The 21,202-nt window shown below is 22.0% G+C and overlaps 2 protein-coding genes across 2 annotated transcripts; both read left to right on the plus strand.

The window, feature by feature from the left end:
* Positions 1–1,587: 1,587 nt before the first annotated feature.
* Positions 1,588–13,299, plus strand: LOC127277159 (G-protein coupled receptor dmsr-1). Its single transcript, XM_051298025.1, has 5 exons — positions 1,588–1,676; positions 2,207–2,959; positions 7,242–7,353; positions 7,614–7,795; positions 10,723–13,299. Exons 2-5 carry the CDS (start codon positions 2,343–2,345, stop codon positions 11,117–11,119), a joined length of 1,308 nt encoding a protein of 435 aa, XP_051153982.1. The 5' UTR covers positions 1,588–1,676; positions 2,207–2,342; the 3' UTR covers positions 11,120–13,299.
* Positions 13,300–17,266: 3,967 nt separating this feature from the next.
* On the plus strand, positions 17,267–20,762 carry LOC127277160 (putative odorant receptor 85d). Its single transcript, XM_051298026.1, has 10 exons — positions 17,267–17,418; positions 17,494–17,616; positions 17,748–17,865; positions 18,463–18,724; positions 18,802–18,924; positions 19,237–19,327; positions 19,768–19,904; positions 19,991–20,123; positions 20,344–20,426; positions 20,670–20,762. Exons 1-9 carry the CDS (start codon positions 17,275–17,277, stop codon positions 20,404–20,406), a joined length of 1,194 nt encoding a protein of 397 aa, XP_051153983.1. The 5' UTR covers positions 17,267–17,274; the 3' UTR covers positions 20,407–20,426; positions 20,670–20,762.
* Positions 20,763–21,202: the final 440 nt, after the last annotated feature.

The following is a 21,202-nucleotide window of genomic DNA, read 5'->3' on the forward strand; positions in this document are numbered from 1 at the left end:
AGAATTTATTTAAATAAAATTCATTTTAAATAAAATTTTAAATAAAATTTTAAATAAAATTTTAAATAAAATTTTAAATATAAAATTTTAAATAAAATGCGTTCTAATGTATGTATTATAATTTCTTAATTAAATTTAATGAATTTTTTCTTGAACTTGTTTTAATCGAGGTTACACTGATAATAAATAATAAATGCGATTAGAATTTATAAAAATAATTTTTAATTTTATTATATATATATAATAATTAGTATGGAATCTGCTTTGATGTTTCCAGTTCAAAGCAATGAAAATATTCAAACAATTTGAAGTACTATTAATCTAGTTTTTAATTACGGCAAATTTAATTATTAACTTTAACTTTGAGAAAAGTTTTCATGACGAATTAATATATGGCTGAAGTAGTAACTGAATTTCAAATTAAACTATAAAATAATTTATTAGTATTTTATTAAATTTTTTTTTTTATTATTATTATTATTTAAAGATAGTAAAATATTTTTTAAATTAAATTTTTATTTAATTAAATGTCAATTTTCTCATTTTATTAATAATTAAAATTAAAAGATATAAAAATATTAAAAAATAAAAAAAAAAAAATTTTCTTCACTTGTTTTTGTGTAACTCGATTCTAGCTATGCGATCGAAAATCTTTTTCGAAATATGATTTTAAGAGCTTGTTTACTGAAACGTGTAAAGAATATCCAATATTAAAGTTAGAAAAGTTTTTTTTTCTATTCAAAGTTAAGTAACTATAATAAAACTCGGATACAACTCCAATATCACTTATCAAAAGTTTCCAAATTTTCTACTTTCTTGAGTTTCGAAATTCACTCCTTTATACTGCGCGAGAGAACATACAAAGGCTTAATAAAACGTTTTCTTTATCTGACACGGAAGTGTACAAAATTTACGTTTCCGGTTTACTAAACGGTTTTTTTTTTATTTACAATAATTTTTTTTTTCGTTACAAAAATTGTTTTCTAATTTTAAAAATTTTACTAATTTAAAAGGATTTAAGGATATTGAAAATTAAGACTTAATTTTTAGAGAAAAATAAAATATTTTAGTACACAATTAGAGTTGATTTTCAAAACTTTGTTTTAATTATTTAATAACTGCGGTATCTTAAAAAGTTTCTAAAAAGAAAATATAAATTTTCTTGGATAGTTCATAAATCTTTTTAATGGTTCGCGATTGGCTTTAGAGCTTTAAGTTTATTGTTACCATAGTTGAATTATCTGAACTTTTCTTTTTGATACTCAGAAAAGGTTTCCTTTCTTTCAAAGAAAAAAATAAAATGAATTCATAAAAAATTAATTTTAATAAATGTTTTCTTTATTTTTTATAAATAATTAAGAATTCAAATAATTATTTAAGGTATTATTTTTAAAATAAATTTTTTAATTTACTATACTTAAAAATTAAAAATTTTGCAATACAAGTAATTTAAAAACTTTAAAAAACGAAAAAAAATTTAGATAAATGATGTCAAAAGTCCTGATTTGAAAAGAAAGTCGATTAAAGTATATATATATATATATATATATATATATATATATATATAAAATTTATCTAAGGGCAGAAAGTTTCTAAAGGTCGATAAAGGTATAGAATAAGAAAGGAAAAAAAAATATCTGCAAAAACTGAGCAAATATTTGAGGGAAATCAAAAAAGTAGGTTAACAAGGATAGAAATCTTTCTTTAAAAATCACGTCCTTTGAGTTATCCATTTCAAAAGATTTATGGCAAATTTTTCACATGATATTAAAATTTTTTTTCTATTTATTCAATTTTTACAACTATTATTATAATGATTATAATTTTCAGTTATTTGTTGGAATTTTAAAATGCGTAATTATTATTATTGGTAATATTTTGGTATTATTTTTTTATTTCTAAAATAATAATTTTTATTTTTAAAACACTTTCTCTCCGTGTATTTAAATTAACAATAAATTGGTAAATTTGTTGTATCCTCAATTAAGAGATTTTTTTTATCAAGATTTTCTGAATTAAATACCTTCTTATTATATGAAGAGAATTTAAAAAAAAAAATAAAATAAAGAACAAATAAAAGTAGAATAATTTGAAAACAAATATAAAAACCAACAAAACATATATACCGAACAAAAACAAAACTGAATACAATAACACAATTTCCATGATAAAATTCTTAAACTAAACATTGATTTTATATACACAGATTTTTGAAGGAAATGAACAATTTTAACCGACGGAAACTTGGAATAATAATCAATAAAATTCGTTTTTTGGAGAAAAATTTAAAATTGTTTTTATTGTTATAACTGATATATAAAATTTCTTGAAATAAAAATGCAATGAATGAAAATTACGATTTTTATCATCATCATCATCATCAATATAAAAATGAAACAACAACATCTAGTGTACAATTGAGACTGTTAATAAAAAATATAAGCAAAATGTATCGTGTAAAAAATTATACGGAAATATTTCGTAAATTTAACATAACTGATGAGGATATTGACTATATAAGCAATATGGGTTATCCAAATGAGACAAATGATGATGATGAGATGAGTGTGACAACAACAACGCAAACAGATTGTTATTGTAGTGGTGTTGCAAGAGATTTAGCAATATCATATAAAGCTTATCATGGCTATGTGGCACTTGTGGTTTGTGTATTTGGTACAGTGGCAAATATTTTGAACATTATGGTACTGACCCGAAAAGATATGGTTGTTGCACCAATCAACAGAATACTAACGGGTCTTGCCAGTGCAGATATGCTTGTAATGGTTGAATATATACCATTTGCAATTTATGTTTATCTTGTTTTGCCGGAGAATAAAATTTTTCCTTATGGCTGGGCAGTATTTGTATTATTTCATATGCATTTCTCACATGTTTTACATACAATCAGTATTGCTCTTACTCTCACATTGGCTGTCTGGAGATATATTGCCATTCGGTGAGTTGATATTTTAATAAAACATATTCGTTTTATTATTTTTGATGTCGTGTGTGTATTTGATATTTTTCCATTTGGTTTTATTATTCAAAAGGTTCTTTTCCTTTTTTTTATTTTACATCTGAGTCTCCATTTAACTTACCTTTAACCTACGTTTCACCTATTATGATTTATAGACTACATTTTACACTCAAAAAAAATATTTCTTTGCAACAAAGAAATAGTTTTTTAGGGTATCGTGGCCAAGGCCCGAAAGCCTTATAGTTACGCTTTGATGTCCGTCCGTCCGTCTGTCGTTCATTCGCACGGTTGCCATGGTAACAGTTACCATAGCAACCATTACCATAGTAACCGCTTTCATGACAACCGGTACCATAAAGTAACTGCTACCATAGTAAACAAGACCATAGTAACCGGTACCATATAGTAACCGTTACTCTACAGTAACCAGTATCATACAGTAACCAGTATCATATAGTAACCAGTACCATATAGTAACCGGTACCATAGTAACCGGTACCATATAGTAACCGTTACTCTATAGTAACCAGTATCATATAGTAACCAGTACCATATAGTAACCAATACTCTACAGTAACCAGTATCATATAGTAACTAGTACCATATAGTAACCGGTACCATATAGAAACCGGTACCATATAGTAACCGGTACCATAGTAACTAGTACCATTTAGTAACCAGTACCATATAGTGACCAGTACCATATAGTAGCCGGTACCATATAATAACTGGTACCAGTTGCTATACGGTACCAGTTACTATATGGTAGCAGTTGCTATGGTACCGGTTACTATATGGTAGCGGTTACTATGGTACTGGTTACTATATGATACTGGTTACTATATGATACTGGTTACTATATGTTACTAGTTACTATATGGTACCGGCACCATAATAACCGGTACAATATTGTAACCCGTACCATAGTAACCGGTACCATATAATAACTGGTACCAGTTGCTATGGTACCGGTTACTATACTGTACCAGTTACTATATGGTAGCGGTTACTATACGGTACCAGTTATATGGTAGCGGTTACTATACGGTACCAGTTACTATATGGTAGCGGTTACTATGGTACCGGTTTCTATATGATACTGGTTACTATATGGTACCATATAATAACCCGCACCATAGTAACCGTTACCATAGTAATGGGTACCATATTATTTATTTGAGTCAATTAAATTATATTAGTTTCAAATACAGAAATTATTGATTCAAATAAAATTGATTTAATTCTATTAAAAATTTTACGTAGTTCAATTAAATATTTATATTGATAAAAAATATTGTGTAGAAAATTTTTTTTTTTTTTTTTTGTTCTAACCATAAAGTTTTAAACTGAATTTTTTAATTCTCATTATATTTATAATGAATATTTTTAATTTTAATTACTATCGTAAATCAAATTTATTTTACATTTTCTCGCGCGCATTTTTATAAAGAAATAGCAAGGATACTTTAATAAATTCTTTCAAAAAAAAATTCTAGAGCGATATTCAAAAAAAAAAAAAAAAAATAACAATTTTGACGTTATGGTTAACTTAAAGTATCGTTATTAGATTTTCCCTTAGAAAATTATTCCACGCATGAAGTAACTGCAAAAATTTTATCGATTAAACTTCACTTACTGTAAACACAAACTTGTTTTATATCGAAACTTTACCATAAAAAAAAGAAACTTTATGTTTCTAAAAGGATTTTCATGTTATTTAAAAATGAAAAAATTTTCTTTTAAGTTTTTTTTTCGGTTTTTAATAAAATTAAATAAAGCCAAATAATCAGAGATTAATTAAAATTTTAAATTACATGGTCTTGTTTAGTAAAGGATTGAATATAAATAATTATCTTGTTGAATGTGGAAAGTTATAATTACTATAGTTAGTGACTATATATAAATTAGAATACATTGTTGGGAGCGGAAAATTACAAAAATCCTCTTTTTAATAATAAAATTTGATTTTTAACCATTTACGGTAAAAAGTAAAATTAAATTTTTTTTTGTTTTTAAAAAAATATATGTAAATAAATTAAATATGAAATGAATTATTTAGTATAAAATGTGGCCCTTTGTCAATTTTTATTATTAAAATCCCATTTTAATACATCATGTAACAAATGTTTATAAATTTTCCCGGGAGAATATTACATTTCTCTCTCTTTCTCTCTGTTTTATCAAAGTTTTAATCTGCAGTTTTGCGGAAATATAAAAAGTGAGAGCGTCATGAGAAAAATGATTTTCTTATCAAAATAGATCAGTAATTATATTTTTTTTTCTCTTGGCAAAAGTTTTTTCTAACTTATTTTTTAATTAAAAGAACGATAACACTATTAAATTTGCGTATATAAAACTAGGTTGAATATTTGCTTAGCTGGAACAACAAAATTATTACAAGGACCTTCATTTATAGATAGAGAGAATATTGACTCTAAACCAATATGAAAAAAAAAATCAATGTTTCTATCACATTCCCAATCAAATCAATGGAAAATAAAGTTAAGACATTGAAAATCAAATTAAAATCCAATCTGGAAAAGTAAAATTGTGTCAATTTCATCAAGCAAATATTATTCTTTACAAAGTCATTTTATTTAAATCAGTGTATTTTAATGAAAAATAAAAAGATTTCTTTTTCTCTTTTTAAAACGTTAATAACTTTCAATTGTTTTTTACATAATTATTTTTTTTTTAATTATCAATTTGTTGTTTTTTTGAATTTTAATTCCATATTTAAATATTTTCATTATTTACTTTGGATTATTTATTAATTATCAGATACCATTTAATTATTTATTAATGTAATTATTTAATTTAATTGTTTATTTTTAAATTGTATAAAAAAAATATTTAAATGCCTTTATTGTTTTATTATAAACTATTTTAAATTTGACATTATAAAGTTATAAAATTCTCATTAAATTACGAAGTAATTGTTAATAAATGAGATATTCAGAAACTCAAATTGCTTTGAAACAGTTAAACTCGAGATCTCTGTCTTTAATCAAGAAACATCGAAAGCGTCTTTAACTGTCCTCAATGGACAATTTAAATTTTGAACAAAATTCTAAAATTGTGAACAAAATCTAATTGAAATAATCTTTCATTGAAAAAGCTTTTCTTTTGTATTATAAATATTTAAATGTAAATATATATTTCCATTATAGAGATTTTATATTATTTTAAATAATATTATATATTGAATAATATTATATAAAATAATATATTATATTAATATATTACTTTTTTTATTGCCTCATAATTAGTTCAATAAAAATATTGTCCACATAAAAATTACTAAATATTTTTTTTCTAATATTTATTACAATTTTGTTGAGATTTCGCTTAAAATGACTGACTTAATAATGACTTTTTCTACTTAAAGTGAGAACGATGAGAGCTATATAAAGAGAGAAAGAGAGAAATAGAGAAACTTTGAATTGTAATTCGAGTTTAATTAATTGCAATTTAAACAAAAGCATTATTTAATAATAATTCTCAAAGCGGAAGTTAATGAAGAAGCTCTTTTAGTTCTATATTCTTGGCTAACTGTATTGTTCTTTCTTCTACTTTTAAAGAAGTTTATGAAGTAAATTTTTTTTAATTTCTCCTTTAACGTATTCTTTACTGGAATTAATTATAAAAGTACTGGATGAAAATTTTTCTCATGTGTATATTATAATACATTTTATAGGAATCAATTTTATATTTAAAAAAATTGACTATCTATAGAATTATATAGTTCGCGTTAGATAAATTTATTATATTATTATTTTATTATTTCTTTAAAGAACAGAAAAAAATGAAATACAATTCGATACTTATTTTACACTGTAAAAAAAAAGGAGTTGAATTTTAACTCCCCAGAGGATGCTATAAAAGTCCCATCCATTGGGGAGTTAAAGCAAAGGAAGTTCAGATTAGGGAGTTCAACTTTAACTCCTTACACGAGTTGGAGAATATGATCCACCATTATAAAATAACTACAAAGGGAGTTGATACTGAACTCCCTAATCTAAACTCCCTTCCACTCTTGGTTAACTCCTTTTTCGAGTTGATTTTTAACTTGAAAAATCGAACTCCCAACTCCTAGTGCTGTTAATTCTCTAAATTTTTTACAATGTAGTTTACATAATTATTATTATTATTTTAATAATAATGTTTATTTAAAAAAAGGAATTTTCTTCTGTTCTACTTTATAAATAAAGAAAAAAAAAGAGTTGAAATTGAGAGAATTCTTTTTTTTTTTTGTTTACAGATTCCCACAATATAATCACTGTTGGTGCACAGCTGCTCGATGTCGTTTGGCACTCTGGTGTAGTTTTTTGGTTCCTATTATTGTCTGTTCTCCAGCTTATCTAATTTTTGGAGTAAGTATGTTAGATAATAGATTAATAATAAAAAAAAATTTTTTATTTATTTTAAAAATAAAATTTTCAAATTTACATATAAATGTTTGATACATTTTTTTTGCTTAATAATAAAAAAAAAAAAATAATTTATTAATAATTTAATAATAATAATAGTAAAGTATTATTTTGAGCAAAAAAATTTGTTTTAATTGCAAAGAAAGTTTTTTTATTATATTCAAAAATTAATTTCTTGTTTTTTTTTTTTTTTAATATTTCAGATAAGAAGGCAACGTGAACAAGGAACAAAAGAAATTCTTTATCATGTCGATGCAAATTATTCCGGTGGTAGAAATGGATTTCTCTATCAATTAAATTTCTGGGTGATTAGTGTATTTGTCAAACTTTTGCCTTGTGTTATAATGACCATTATCAGTTGTTGGTTGGTAAAAGCTCTCTACAGGTAAGAAATCAAAAAAATAAAAAAAGAAATAAATCTTATTTATCAGTTGGTTTGTCCTTTTTTTGTCAAGGCCAAAATGTACATATATTAGCATATAACGATTCCCTTGATATTTTTGTACAACGCATCAGGAATTTGAAACGAGAATATGTCGCGACTATCTTATTCTATATATATATATATATATATATATATATATATATATAAATGAGAAGGACATTGAGCGACTCGAGAATTTCAATAAGGTTTCCAAAAAGAAAAAAATACTCCCACCCCTCTTTTTTGTGAAAATATACGAGGCGTGAGAAGAATCTCTCTATTAGAGAATGACTGACAAAAATTTTTTATTTTTCATTTGCAAAAATGTTTGAATTGCATTTTTATGATTCTATCTTTTGTATTAATATTTATCGCTCGTTTCTTTGACTTTTTTTTATATATATAAGTTCATTTCGATATTTTCCTCTCTCGTTTTGAATAATGCTTTTGAAATAGCGGAGCCTTTTCTTCGTTTATTCTTAATTTATCGATAATTGATCATGTCAAACATTGAAATCCTCTGTTTTCAATAACGCACGTGAAAACGAAAGCATTGTCTATGATTATATCGAAAGTTTTTTTTTTTTTGTCTCTTTGCCATTTTTTTAACTAATTGATTGAATTTTCTCTTTTTCAACTCAACATGTATATTTAAAGAAAGAAAGAAATGAACTGAACAAAATTTCGTGCTCTAATTACAATTATTTATAAAGTTATAAAATTATTTATAATTATTTTTGTATTCAAATAAAGTAATTTAGCATTACGTTTATTCAGTAGTAAAATCATTTTTGGTCAGACAATTTTTTTAACTGAACAAAACTTCAAATAAAAACTTGCGGTTTTATTTGGCAGAAAAATATTTTTTTACTTACCGAACATGATTTTTAGTAGTAAAATCCATGTTTAGTCAGACTTACTTGTTGTCAATGGTAATACAAAAATTTCAAGTAGTAAAATCCATATTTAGTCAGACATACTTATTTTTAATGATAATAAGGAATTTTAAGTAGTAAAATCCATGTTTAGTCAGGCTTACTTATTGTCAATGGTAATATAAAAATTTCAAGTAGTAAAATCCATATTTAGTCAGACATACTTATTTTTAATGATAATAAGGAATTTTAAGTAGTAAAATCCATGTTTAGTCAGGCTTACTTATTGTCAATGGTAATATAAAAATTTTAAGTAGTAAAATTCATATTTAGTCAGACATACTTATTTTTAATGATAATGAGGAATTTTAAGTAGTAAAATCCATGTTCAGTCAGACATAATTATTTTTCATTAATTGTAATAAGGGACTTTAAGTAGTAAAATCTGTACTTAGTCAGACATAATTGTTTGTAATTATAATAAAAAACTTTAAGTAGTATAATCCATGTTTAGTCAGACTTACTTATTATCAATTATAATAAAGAATTTCAAGTAGTAAAATCTATATTTAGTCAGACATAATTATTTTTACTACTAACAGTTAAGTAACAGTAATTGATGTCTGACAAAAATCCGGGTTATACTACTCAAATTCGTATATTTAATAAAAATAATTTTTGACAAATATCTTGTTAATTATATTTAAAAATTCTTTTTTAAAAATTAATTAATTGTATTTTAAAACAAAAAAATTGTTGTGTCTGATTAAAAACAGTTTTTTCTACTTAAAATCTTAATTTAATTGGTTAAAAATAATAATTTGTGTTTGACCCAAATACATTTTTTACTACTCAATATTTTAATTAGTTTAATAGAAATATTTTTGAAAATATTTTTAAGTTATTGAAAAATAATTTACGTCTGACTCAAAGCGGGTTTTTACCACTTACTATTAATCGATAATTAATTAAAGTTAACGAATTGTGTCTGACCAAAAACAGTTATTACTACTTAAGATTATTTTCTACTTATTTATGAAAATAATTGTGTCTGACCAAAAACAGTTTTTACTACTCAAGATTCTTAGCTGCTTATTAATAGAAATAATTGTGTCTGACTAAAAAATATTTGCACTACTTAAAATACGAAAATCTTGTTCAAAGAAAAATAATTATGTCAGACCAAAGACAATTTTTACTACTTAATATTCTAATCTACTTATAATAATGAAAATAATTCTGTATGACTTAAAATCGTTTTTACTATTTGAATTCTCGATCAATTAAATATAATTAATTTAATGAGACAAAAAAAAAAAATTTCTCTACATGTGAGTTTAAAAAAAAATACTTGTAATTTAATTGAAAAATTTTTTATTTCTATTTGATAATTATTTTTTAATCAGGAAATCAATTACATGTTCAATTTTCATTTGATAAATGAATCCTTATATTTATTGATTGCATATATGTATATTATTGAATGTTATCTCTCCACACTTAATTAATCACCAGCCGCACAGGAAAATTATATTTTCCTTCATTTCTCAATGAACCACAGAAATTAAATGTAAAATAATTATTTTGTGGCTTTGTTAAATTTTATTTTATCAACATATTATATGAACACTGATTCAATATATATACATATATAAAGAATATATTTAAAAAAACATTTTTAGAATAATTTGAAAATTGTTTAGATCAAATAAAATTTTATTTAGCACAAATAAAATTTATTTGAAACAAATAAATATTTGTAAAATTTTTAAATAAATAAATATATATTTATATTTGTCTCTGAGACCAACAAATATATCTTTAATATTTTTTTTTTAAATATGAATATATATGTAAAAAGTGATTTTTGATATTTTCTACTGAAAGAAAATGTGTTTTTCCTGTCAGTCTGGTGAATTTATATTATATATATATATGAAATTTTATGAAATCCTATGAGACTTGAAAGTCTTTCTCTCACAGAAAAATAAATAAAAGTTGTTATAAACGCAGGGCAAAGGGCAGAAAGCAAGTCTTGAGAGGCTACAGTCCATGTGCAGCAACGAATGGTATTTCTTCGCGTAGGGCAAGTAAATCGGAAAGAAGAGCTGACAGAACGACAAAAATGTTGGTCGCTGTTCTTTTATTATTTTTAGTTACTGAAATTCCCCAAGGTATTCTTGGACTTTTGTCTAGTGTATTAGGCGATTGTTTCTTTAGAAATTGTTATCATAATTTTGGTGAAATAATGGATATACTCGCTCTTATTAATGGTGCAATTAATTTTATTTTATATTGTTCAATGTCACGACAATTTCGTACAACATTCGGTCAACTTTTTAAACCACGAATTATTAAAAAATGGCATCCAACATCACAACAAACGGAAGTTCATAGTACTTTTGTATGAATTTATTTTATTTTTTTACACATTCTCGTGTTTTTTTTTTTAAATGTTAAAATTTACTCTGTTTTTTTTCGTATTGATAATAATTGTAATAATTTTAATTAATTGATAATTAAAATTATTAATTTAAAATTAATTTCTATTAAAAGTGATAGTTTTTTTTACACGAAGTAATAAGGAAAAATATGTTAATATTTTGAAAAAGGTGTGTAAAAAAAAAAAAATGTTTTCGCTTAACTCTTCGAAATTAAAATGTAAGAGATAAAATTTCTTGCAACGAAACTTTTTCCTCTTGAATACAAATCATTTGGTAAATTTTTATTATAATTATTTTATTAATTTTTTTTTTTATTTTATTTGCGTTCTTTTTTTATTATTTAAAAGAAACTAATAAATTATCGTATAATGAAAAAATAAAAAAAAAAATGAAAATAAATGTCAACAGATTTATTATTATTGTGACAACTTAGAAAATTTTCGACAACTTTAAAAGGTGTTTGTCGTAATGGAGAAGTTTCGGGTACAAGTTTCTAGTGTTAATATTTTACTTTCCTCTCTAAAGTCAAACTTGAAAGTTTTAAAACATCCCCATCTCTTAGTCTTCAGTTTCTGAAAATATTTACTCTTATTATATACTGATTTCATATTGAAGTTATCTTTATAAATTAAAACTATAAATTTTCCCTCACTAATTTTTATAATCAAATTACGAGCAAAAAAAATGAAATTTTTTTCCAGAATTTATTCACTGTTTTTTTTTTGTTTAGTTTTTATAATATTTTTATAATATAATTTTGTTAAAGAAGAATTTTGAATATTAGTTTTTATTCAATATCAATCAAAGATTGATATTTTCTAAAACTCTAAAAGACTTTGGTACTTTAACACACGTTGCCCTTCGGACAAATTATATTGTAAAAGGTAGTGGATCCCTTCCTTACCTCACTATTATTCAGTGAGTTGGTTGAGATCCCATATTAATCAGAACAATTGGTTAGGAATATTTGAAATAAAAGATCAAACAAATATTTAATTAATTGAATATAAATATATATTGTGTAACAACTCAAATAATACAATATTACAGTCTTCTGTAATCTAATACAATTTACGTGTGAATGAATGTATGTGTAATAATGTTGTGTGTGTGTTATGTTAAGAGTTTCTGAACTCTTACGTATATTTACCTCTGGAATCTCCTCAGATTGATGTCCTTCAAAATAATCGACGTATCTCAAATCAAGTATTTAATTAACTCTTCAATTTATTTCAATTATCTTATATTCTCTTTTTCAAACAATCTCAAAACTCAATATGTACTATAAACTTTATTTTCTCATTTACTATTTAATTTTCACTCTCAATTTCAAAACTAAGTGATTCTCAAAAACTCATTTCGTGTATCCTTTTAATCAAATTCAATATTATATTCTCTTTTTCAAAATCACAATTATTCAATATCTCTTTTAAATACTCTTTAAAATAAATAGATCTTTATCTCTTTAAAATACTCAAACTCTAATACTCTTTAAATAATCTCACTTCAAAAATCACAACTCAAATAAAAACTCAGTGATAAACTCAAAACAGGAACAACCTCGAACCAGAGGTTTGTTCTAAAAGTCTCTCAACTCCGAGACTCAAACTCCAACTCAAAACTCTCTAATAACTCCGAGCTCCACTCTGAGCTCAACCTCCTCTCTCACTCTCAACTCCTAACTCCCTAACTCACTGACACTCCTTGTGTCTACTGGTTTTATTGAGCTGATTTTTGGTGGGAAAAAGTATGTTTTATTTAGTAATTTATTGTTACCAATGTTCTTTATTGCAACCTTGCAATATTGGGGTAGTATTCCAGTTCATTTTGTACTGACATACGTTGGATGCAGCAATCTTTATTGCGCCATCCTTTGTTTCTTGAATTAATTTAGTTCACTTAGTTTCTCAATTTTATCATGAATTTTAAATAGGTCTTCTTTATAATTTAGGTTATTAATTGAAAGTTAATATTTAATATATAATTATTTGGACATCTCTCAGAGATTCTAAAGGCATTTCTTGTAATGTTTATGAAGTGTTACTTGTTTGTGTTGCATAATGTGTCCTCTTTTTCGAGTATTGTATTAATGAATTATTAATAATGTTAATAATTTATTAATAAGAAGTTACGAAATTCATACGTAACAAATTTTATTAAAATTTATAATATTGTATTTATTTATTATTTTATTTATTAATTTATTTATTATTTTATTTATTTAGTTTTACAATATTTTTTATTAACATTTTATTCTTTGTTTTAGATGAAACTTTGTTTATTTATTTTTTATATTTTCAATTGCTATTATTTGTATAATTGTGAATTTTTACGTATAAATGCAATATATATATAATAAAACTGCCAATAAAATTGCTATACATATATTGGAAAATCAACGATTAATGTAAATATTATCTTTGTAAATATGTAACAATCTGAAATACAGGGTTTATATTATTAATAATAATGTAATTAATATCTGTAGTAAATATTAAAGTTATAGTAATGACGAATATTAGTTATAAAAAATAATAATATTAACTTCGTTTAGAAAAAGAGAACAATTAAAAAAAAAATTATTAGGTATTGTAAAAAATAATCAATAAATTATTTTTATTTTCTTTTAATTTAATAATTCATAAAAAAAAATATATATATATTAAGGTATAAAATTAAAAATAATACATTATAATTATTTAAAAAATAAAAAAAATACATTAAAATCTATATAGAAATTGTCTCCTAAAATAAAAATATTAGTTATTTCATTAAAAACTTAATATTTATTTATTAAAAAATGAAAAAGATCCATTGTAAATTTATCACAGTTGCTCAAAATATATTAATAAGCAAAGTTCATATTAAAACATATAACAAGATTTTTTTCTATTTTTTTTTTTCAAAATGGAAAAAAAACACAAAACTGACAAAATAATTGAATAAATTCTTCGATTTTCGTTTTTTATAATATAATATATGCATATATACAATAAGGAATAATTTTCTATAATTTTTTTTTTCAAATTAAATTAAAAATTAAAAATAAATGTATATATATTTGATTGCTTGCAAATGCTTTTTTTCAATTATTGATAATGAAAGAAAAGCAGCTTAAGTTGATTGTATTTTAACTTGTTTGCAAAACACAGCTTTTCTCTGAGCGCAATTTATTAAAACTTTTTTTCAATATATATATTTTAAATCTCATGACTTTTTTTGTCCGCAGCAATATTTCTCTTGAATTCTCGCTTATTTCAATAAGTCAGGTGATTGTTTTCATTTTAAAAAATACATTTTACTTTTTTGAATCTTTATCTATAAATGTTTTTTTTTTTTAATTTTAAATAATTGAATAATATAATAATAATAATACACTGGAAAAAATTTATTTGATTCAAATAATTGGTTACTTAATTAAAATCAAATAAATATTTACTTGGACCAAATAATTTTTATTTGAATTTAATAAACTGTATTTGAACCAATAATTTTTGTATTTGAAACAAATACCATTTTATTAACTTAAATAATAATTATTTAATACAAATAAATATTTTTTTTTATAATAATCAAATAATCGATTATATGAATCAAATAAATTTTTTTCAATATAATAATAATTTATTCATTTATTTATTTGGACATAAACGGGTTTCAAATAAACTCCTTTATAAAAATAATAATAATAATAATCCAAGTATTATTATTATTATTAATTTATTTATCTTTAAAAAATATGTTATTCAATTTGACAAAATATTATTTTCGCACTTTAATTTAAAGAGAAAATTACATTTTCTTATTATGACTTTGACATTATATGAGAGAGAGAGATAAACTATAACCGTGAAATTACATTTTGAGATTTTCCATGATAACTTTTGAAATCTTGTGCGCAATAAAAATACTATTGACTATATACCTATATATAAGGTATAGAATTTTTGTTGTGACAATATAATGCATGAATTTTCATTGTCGAAAATGTTTTTCTGCATGATGCGACAAAACACTCGTAAATTTAATGAGAGAAAAGAGGAGAATAATATTTTATTTTCAATAAAAAATACACACACACGGACACAAACCCAGACTTTTATTTTTTGCAAATGAGTGAAAAATTTTCATATCGAGTTACGCTGAACAATATTTAGTTTGTTTTTCCCGATAGTCATCTATTCAAATGTCAATCATTTAATTTTAAAAAAATTTTTAACCTTTCTTTTTAATATTTAAAAAAAAAAAAAGATTTTTTTTCTACGAAATTATTCACTGAAAATTAATCAATATTGTTTTATTCAACTCAAAATATTTTTATGGATATAAAGAATTTTTTTAAAATAAAATATTTTAAAATGCAAAATACATTTCAATTTAAATCAAATGTTTTGTTTTAATATTATATAAAATATTTCTTATTTTTTTAATTATTTTCAAATTTTTTAAATGGAATTTTTAATAATTAGAGTTTACATATTATTCCTATTTTTATGATTTAATAAAATAAATAATAATGGATTTTTTTTATTTCTAAAAATACGTAATGTATAATGTTCGATATACAAAAAGTATTATTAGATTATTAATAATTAATAATAATAATGACAGTACTAATAATAATTATGAAATGTTGGTGATAATTATTTGTAAATTTTATTTAAAAAACACAACAATGAAATTTCTTTTATTCAATTTTAATATTTAAATTTTAAATAAAAATTTTTAATAATTATTTTCAAGAAAAAAAATTGTTGTGTATTTTAATTAAAATCTATCAACTTCTCTTGTAATCGAACTATAAAATATATATATATAGGAATATTAATCTCTAAATGTTGGGCGTGTTTGTGAATAAAAAATTAATGAAATTTTGTAAATGTGTTAAAATTTATAGAGTCACAAATATTTTCCTTTACACAAATTTTCTAGTGAAAATGTTCCAAACATGAATTAAAATTCAAATTGTTTTTTGCAAAGAAAAAAAAAACAAACAAACAAACACTGTATATAAAATGTAAATTATCTCGTTATTCTTCACAAAGCGTTTCACACACATTACAAAAAAAATATACTATTTCACCGCAGAAAATAGTCTAAAATTTAATTGACTGAAATTAGGTATTGTAAGTTTATTATAGATAAAAAAAAAAAAAATTTTTACGCAACAATATGATTTTTTGAGTGTATAAAAATTTTTTTTTTGGGAAAATTGTATTTTATTTTTCCAAACAAAAATGCAAGGATTACCAACTATTGAGCCCAGCTGGAAATCCGAGCATTTTAATTTTATTGTACATATGTAATTACATGTAAACAAACAAAAAAAAAAGAAAAAAAACAAAAAATGCTTACAAAATAAACGAAAATGTTTCATCTGTGTGGAAAATTATTGAAGCGAAGAATTTTTAAATTAAAATATAATTAATTAATTTTTTAATTAATTAATAAAATAATTTTGTTATTAATTAATAAATTAATTTTAATTATTTAATAATTATTTTTTTTAATATTTAATAAACTAATTTATTAATTTGATTTATAACAAAAATTTATATAATTTGAAAACTTTTTTTTGTAAGGTAAAATTATTTTCCTTTTTATTTTTGCAATTTTAATTGAATGAAATCAAAAATTTTTTTTTTAATTTTCTAAAAAATAATTTAATTTACTCATAAATATTTTGGATTAATTTTGTTTTAGATTTTTAAAAATCTAAGTTATTTTAATAACACACATTTTTACACCTTTTTATTATATGTTTTTATTTATAGGTTTTGTAGAAATGAAACAAACCAATATTAAGAACTTTTCAAAATGCATATATATACAGCAGATGTTATAATTCCCTTTCGCGCGTGCATATTTTTAATTATTTAAGAATTACGTGTGTATTATTTTCACCCCTTTATTTCTTTTCAAAGTGTTAAGATAATAATTATTGATAAACGTTGTGCGAATGAGGGGTAAGTATATATATGCTATAAGTTTAATTATTACATAGAGTGAATATTCTCTGAAAGCAATTAAAATCACTTATTTTCGAATTAAACACTTTCCTTTAAAACCTTTCGCAAACATCATTGAAATAATTTATATATATATATTTTTTTTTTTCAAAATGGATATTTTTGATTCACGATATTTTATAATTACTAAAAAGGGCCTTTCATGCTTTGGAATTTGGTGTTATCAAAAAACTTGGCAAAAATTTTTATTTCAATTTTTTATTTTTTCCAATGTCATTTCGATTAATTATATTCAGGTGATAATTTTTAATATGAAAGAAAAAAAATAAAATGTAAAATTTTAATTTAATATAATTTTTTTTTTTGTTTAGAGTCTTGATCTAATTAATAATTGGGGGAAAAATTTAGATGACGTGCTACATTGTTTAGGTCAAATAATTCTTTTTCAAATGGGCTTAGTTGAAGTTTGTATTTATTCAATCAATCAAAAAAAAGTAAATCATTATTAATATTTGCAATTTAATAATTAATATACCTATTGAAAATTTAATTGCAGTTTTCAAATTTCATTCTTTCTTTTTTTTTTAAAAAAAAAAAAAAAAAAACTAATTTACATTTTTGACAGATTATGCATCTTGCCAATTGTATAAGAAATGACTGGAAATTATGGTCATCTTCATATGAATTAAAAATACTTCGTGAACATGCGGAAACTGGTAGAAATTTAACACTTTTGTATTTTGGTGTGTAGTTTTATAATATTTTTAAAAAAAAATTTCTAAAAATGCTATTGAAAAAAAAAATTGCAAACTAAAAAACAATTTTAAAACTTAAAATCTTGTTCAGTGAAATAAAAATTTTTTCTTATTTGCTAGAATTTTTAAAACGTCGAATTTTTTATCATTTCTATAATTGGTTAATTATTTTAAATTCACGCCGAAATTTTGTCTGTCATTTGCAATTTCGAAACTAATTAAGATTTAGTGAATTGAAAATTTTGTCATATTTAATAATTTGAATCATTTAAAATTTTAAATATTAAATATTTTTTCTTTCCTATTATTGCGTGATATTAAAATTGAATTTTCTTTTTTCTGAATTAATGGAAGTGAGTAAATTAAATTTTATTTTAAATGCAAGTGAAAATTTTAGAGAAATTATATATAAAATAAAAATTCTATCAAATAAAAATTCGGTACCTAAAAATTTTGTTAAGTTACAAAAAAAATCTATCAAATTTTATAATTCGAAAAATGAAAATTCGTTTATGAAATATAAATTGTATATGTAATAAAATTGTTTAAAATTTAAATTTTTCTATAAATTATATTTAATTACAGGTTATAATTTTAGTGCGTTTTGGTCTTATGTATTATTTTCTGCCTCACCATTATTACTTGGTGGAATTTTTCCTATTTTTTTAAATTATACAATGAAACCACTTTATCCCGCAGTATATCCAATTGATAGTGATAAATATTATTTATATATTTTAATACATAATTACATGACAGCTTTGTATACATTGGCAGCATTTTGTGCGTGTGACTCAATGCTGGCCGTCACAACACAACACGCTTGTGGATTACTTGCCATTGTCGGGTATTATTAGTTTTTTTTTTTTTAAATTGTTCATTTCTCCATGATATTTTTTTAAATATTTTTTTTTTATATTCAAGCTATCGTTTGAAAAACATTTCAATTGATTTTCAATCTATTACCAATGAAAATGTAGGAAAGGAAAAAGAGTTTTTTCAAAGAAACTTGTTTTATTTTATTAAATATCATAATTATGCTCTCAGGTATTTATTGGAATTATATTTTTCTTATGCTATAATAATACTGAAAAAAAATATATTCAGTAACATTTAAATAATTTAAATTAATTATTAATTATTAATTATTAATTATTAATTATTAATTATTAAAATATTAATTTCTATTAATTACAAAAATTTATTTGATTCAAGTAAATATTTATTTGATAATAGTGAAATAACTGATTATTTGAATCAAATAAATTTTTTCAACAATTTTTATTACTATATACTCAATTTAATTATTACTTTTTTTATTTTTAATAATTCAATCGCTATGTTATATTTACATTGAAGATATATAAAGGTGCTCGAGTCCGTATACTCTCCTTTTCTATTCTTTTCACTCGGAATTAATGTGTTGACAATAAGTTTTTCTTTAGTTCAGGTAATAAAATTTGTCTCCTTAAATAAAAAAAACTTTTCAAATTTTAAAAATAGAAATCGAAAAAATTCACACTGAAAAAAAATTCTGCTTAGGCTATATTTAACATTACTTTTTAGTTAAGTTAATCAGAATTCTAGTTGCATTAACTAGAATTCACGTTAAAATAACCAGAATTCTGGTTAACCTAACTAGAATCAAAATGTTAAATATACCCTAACCAGAATTCTAGTTGGAATAACCAGAATTCTGGTTATTTTAACTAGAATTTTTGTTTCAGTGCATTTGGAACCTAATTTTCTTTTATATTTTGTAAGACAAAAATATAATTTATTAATGGAGAAAATATTATTTAAACATGTTTTCATTTTTGAGACATATTAATTTAAAATAATATATATTTTGAAAAAATTAATTTATTATTTTATTAATTTTATATTTAGACATCACTTCAAATAGAACAAAATGAAAGTTTCATAGAAACTGCTATTCTTGCATTAGCAACTATTTCTCATGTTTATTTTCTTGGTTTACCTTCACAAAATTTAATAAACCAGAGCACTAATATTTCATGGAATATGTAAGTTAGATTAAAAATAAAAATTATTTTTCTTTGTATATATTAAAACTTTATCATGTATTAAAATGAATCATTCATTAATTTAGGTATAATAGCGAATGGTATATGTTGCCAATAAAAATAAAAAAAATAATACCTTTTATAATTAGACAAGGTGATATACATTGTCAATTAAGCATTGGAAAAATTGCTACTTTGAATATGGAAACCGTTTCACAAGTAAGAAAATAATAATAACGAATTTCTACTTTACCGACGGCTGGCAATGTATGAATCTACATTACCATTAGTCGGTAAAAAGCATACCTTTATAAATGTTTAAATTTTTTTTGGAATAATTATTTTATAATTGAAAATTTTTAATTAATTACTAAAAAAAAATATCAATTAATATGCATAGAAAATGTTTTTATTAATGAAGTTTATTTTTTATTTAAAGATTTTAAAAATGGCATTTTCTTATTTCACAATGTTATCAGCAGTTAGTAGTACATCTAAATAGTAAAACAAAATTTTTAATAGGTATTTATGAAAAAAATGTATATTATGAATGTTTTGTTAATTTTTATTTTTGCATATTGAACATTTCGCAAAATATAAATTGGGCTGAAGTATTTTTTAAATTTATCTTATGTAAATAAATTATTGCCTTTTTTTACAATTTTTTTTTTTTTTTTGAAAAATCCTTTGGCTCAGTTATTTTTAAATTTATTTATTGCAAGTTTTATAAAAAAAAAAATAATCATTTTTTAAAATGTTATTTAGGAGATTTCTCAGATTTCAAGAGAAAAATTATATTCAACAATTTGGTATTACCTGCATTGGTTTTTGCACTTTCATTTATGATAATAATAATAATAATAATAATAATAATAATAATAATAATATAAGGAGAGAATTCAGTTATACACATTATTTATGTGCTACACATTTTATTATTATAAAATATCAAAAATAAATTTTTAGATTAATCTTAAATTATTAAACTACAAAAAATTATTTTAATGAAAAAAAAGTCTTATTTTATAAGACCGCACTTAAATTGCAAAAAAATTTATTTAATACAAATAATCGTTTACTTGACTATTATATATATAAATAAATAATTCTTTTTAATAAATATTATTTGAGTATTTATAATATTTGAGTCAATTAAATGATATATTTGTTTCAAATACAGAAATTGTTGATTTAAATTTAATTTTAAATAAAAATTACTTGGTCCAAGTAAATATTTATTTGATAATAGTCAAGTTAACGATTATTTTTATTAAATAAATTTTGTTTTTCAATGTATG

Source organism: Leptopilina boulardi, unplaced genomic scaffold, assembly GCF_019393585.1.
Source record: "Leptopilina boulardi isolate dan_hultmark-lab unplaced genomic scaffold, ZJU_Lbou_2.1 LbouV2_165, whole genome shotgun sequence".
Classification (NCBI taxonomy): Eukaryota; Metazoa; Arthropoda; class Insecta; order Hymenoptera; family Figitidae; genus Leptopilina; species Leptopilina boulardi.

Coding starts and splice junctions, on each gene's coding strand:
- LOC127277159 (XM_051298025.1), top strand. CDS start 2,343: ATGAATGAAAATTACGATTTTTATCATCATCATCATCATCAATATAAA. Junction 7,354..7,613: donor CAGCTTATCTAATTTTTGGA/GTAAGTATGTTA, acceptor TTAATATTTCAG/ATAAGAAGGCAACGTGAACA. Junction 7,796..10,722: donor TTGGTAAAAGCTCTCTACAG/GTAAGAAATCAA, acceptor TTATAAACGCAG/GGCAAAGGGCAGAAAGCAAG.
- LOC127277160 (XM_051298026.1), top strand. CDS start 17,275: ATGGATATTTTTGATTCACGATATTTTATAATTACTAAAAAGGGCCTT. Junction 17,866..18,462: donor TTTAACACTTTTGTATTTTG/GTGTGTAGTTTT, acceptor ATTTAATTACAG/GTTATAATTTTAGTGCGTTT. Junction 18,925..19,236: donor TATCATAATTATGCTCTCAG/GTATTTATTGGA, acceptor TTTACATTGAAG/ATATATAAAGGTGCTCGAGT.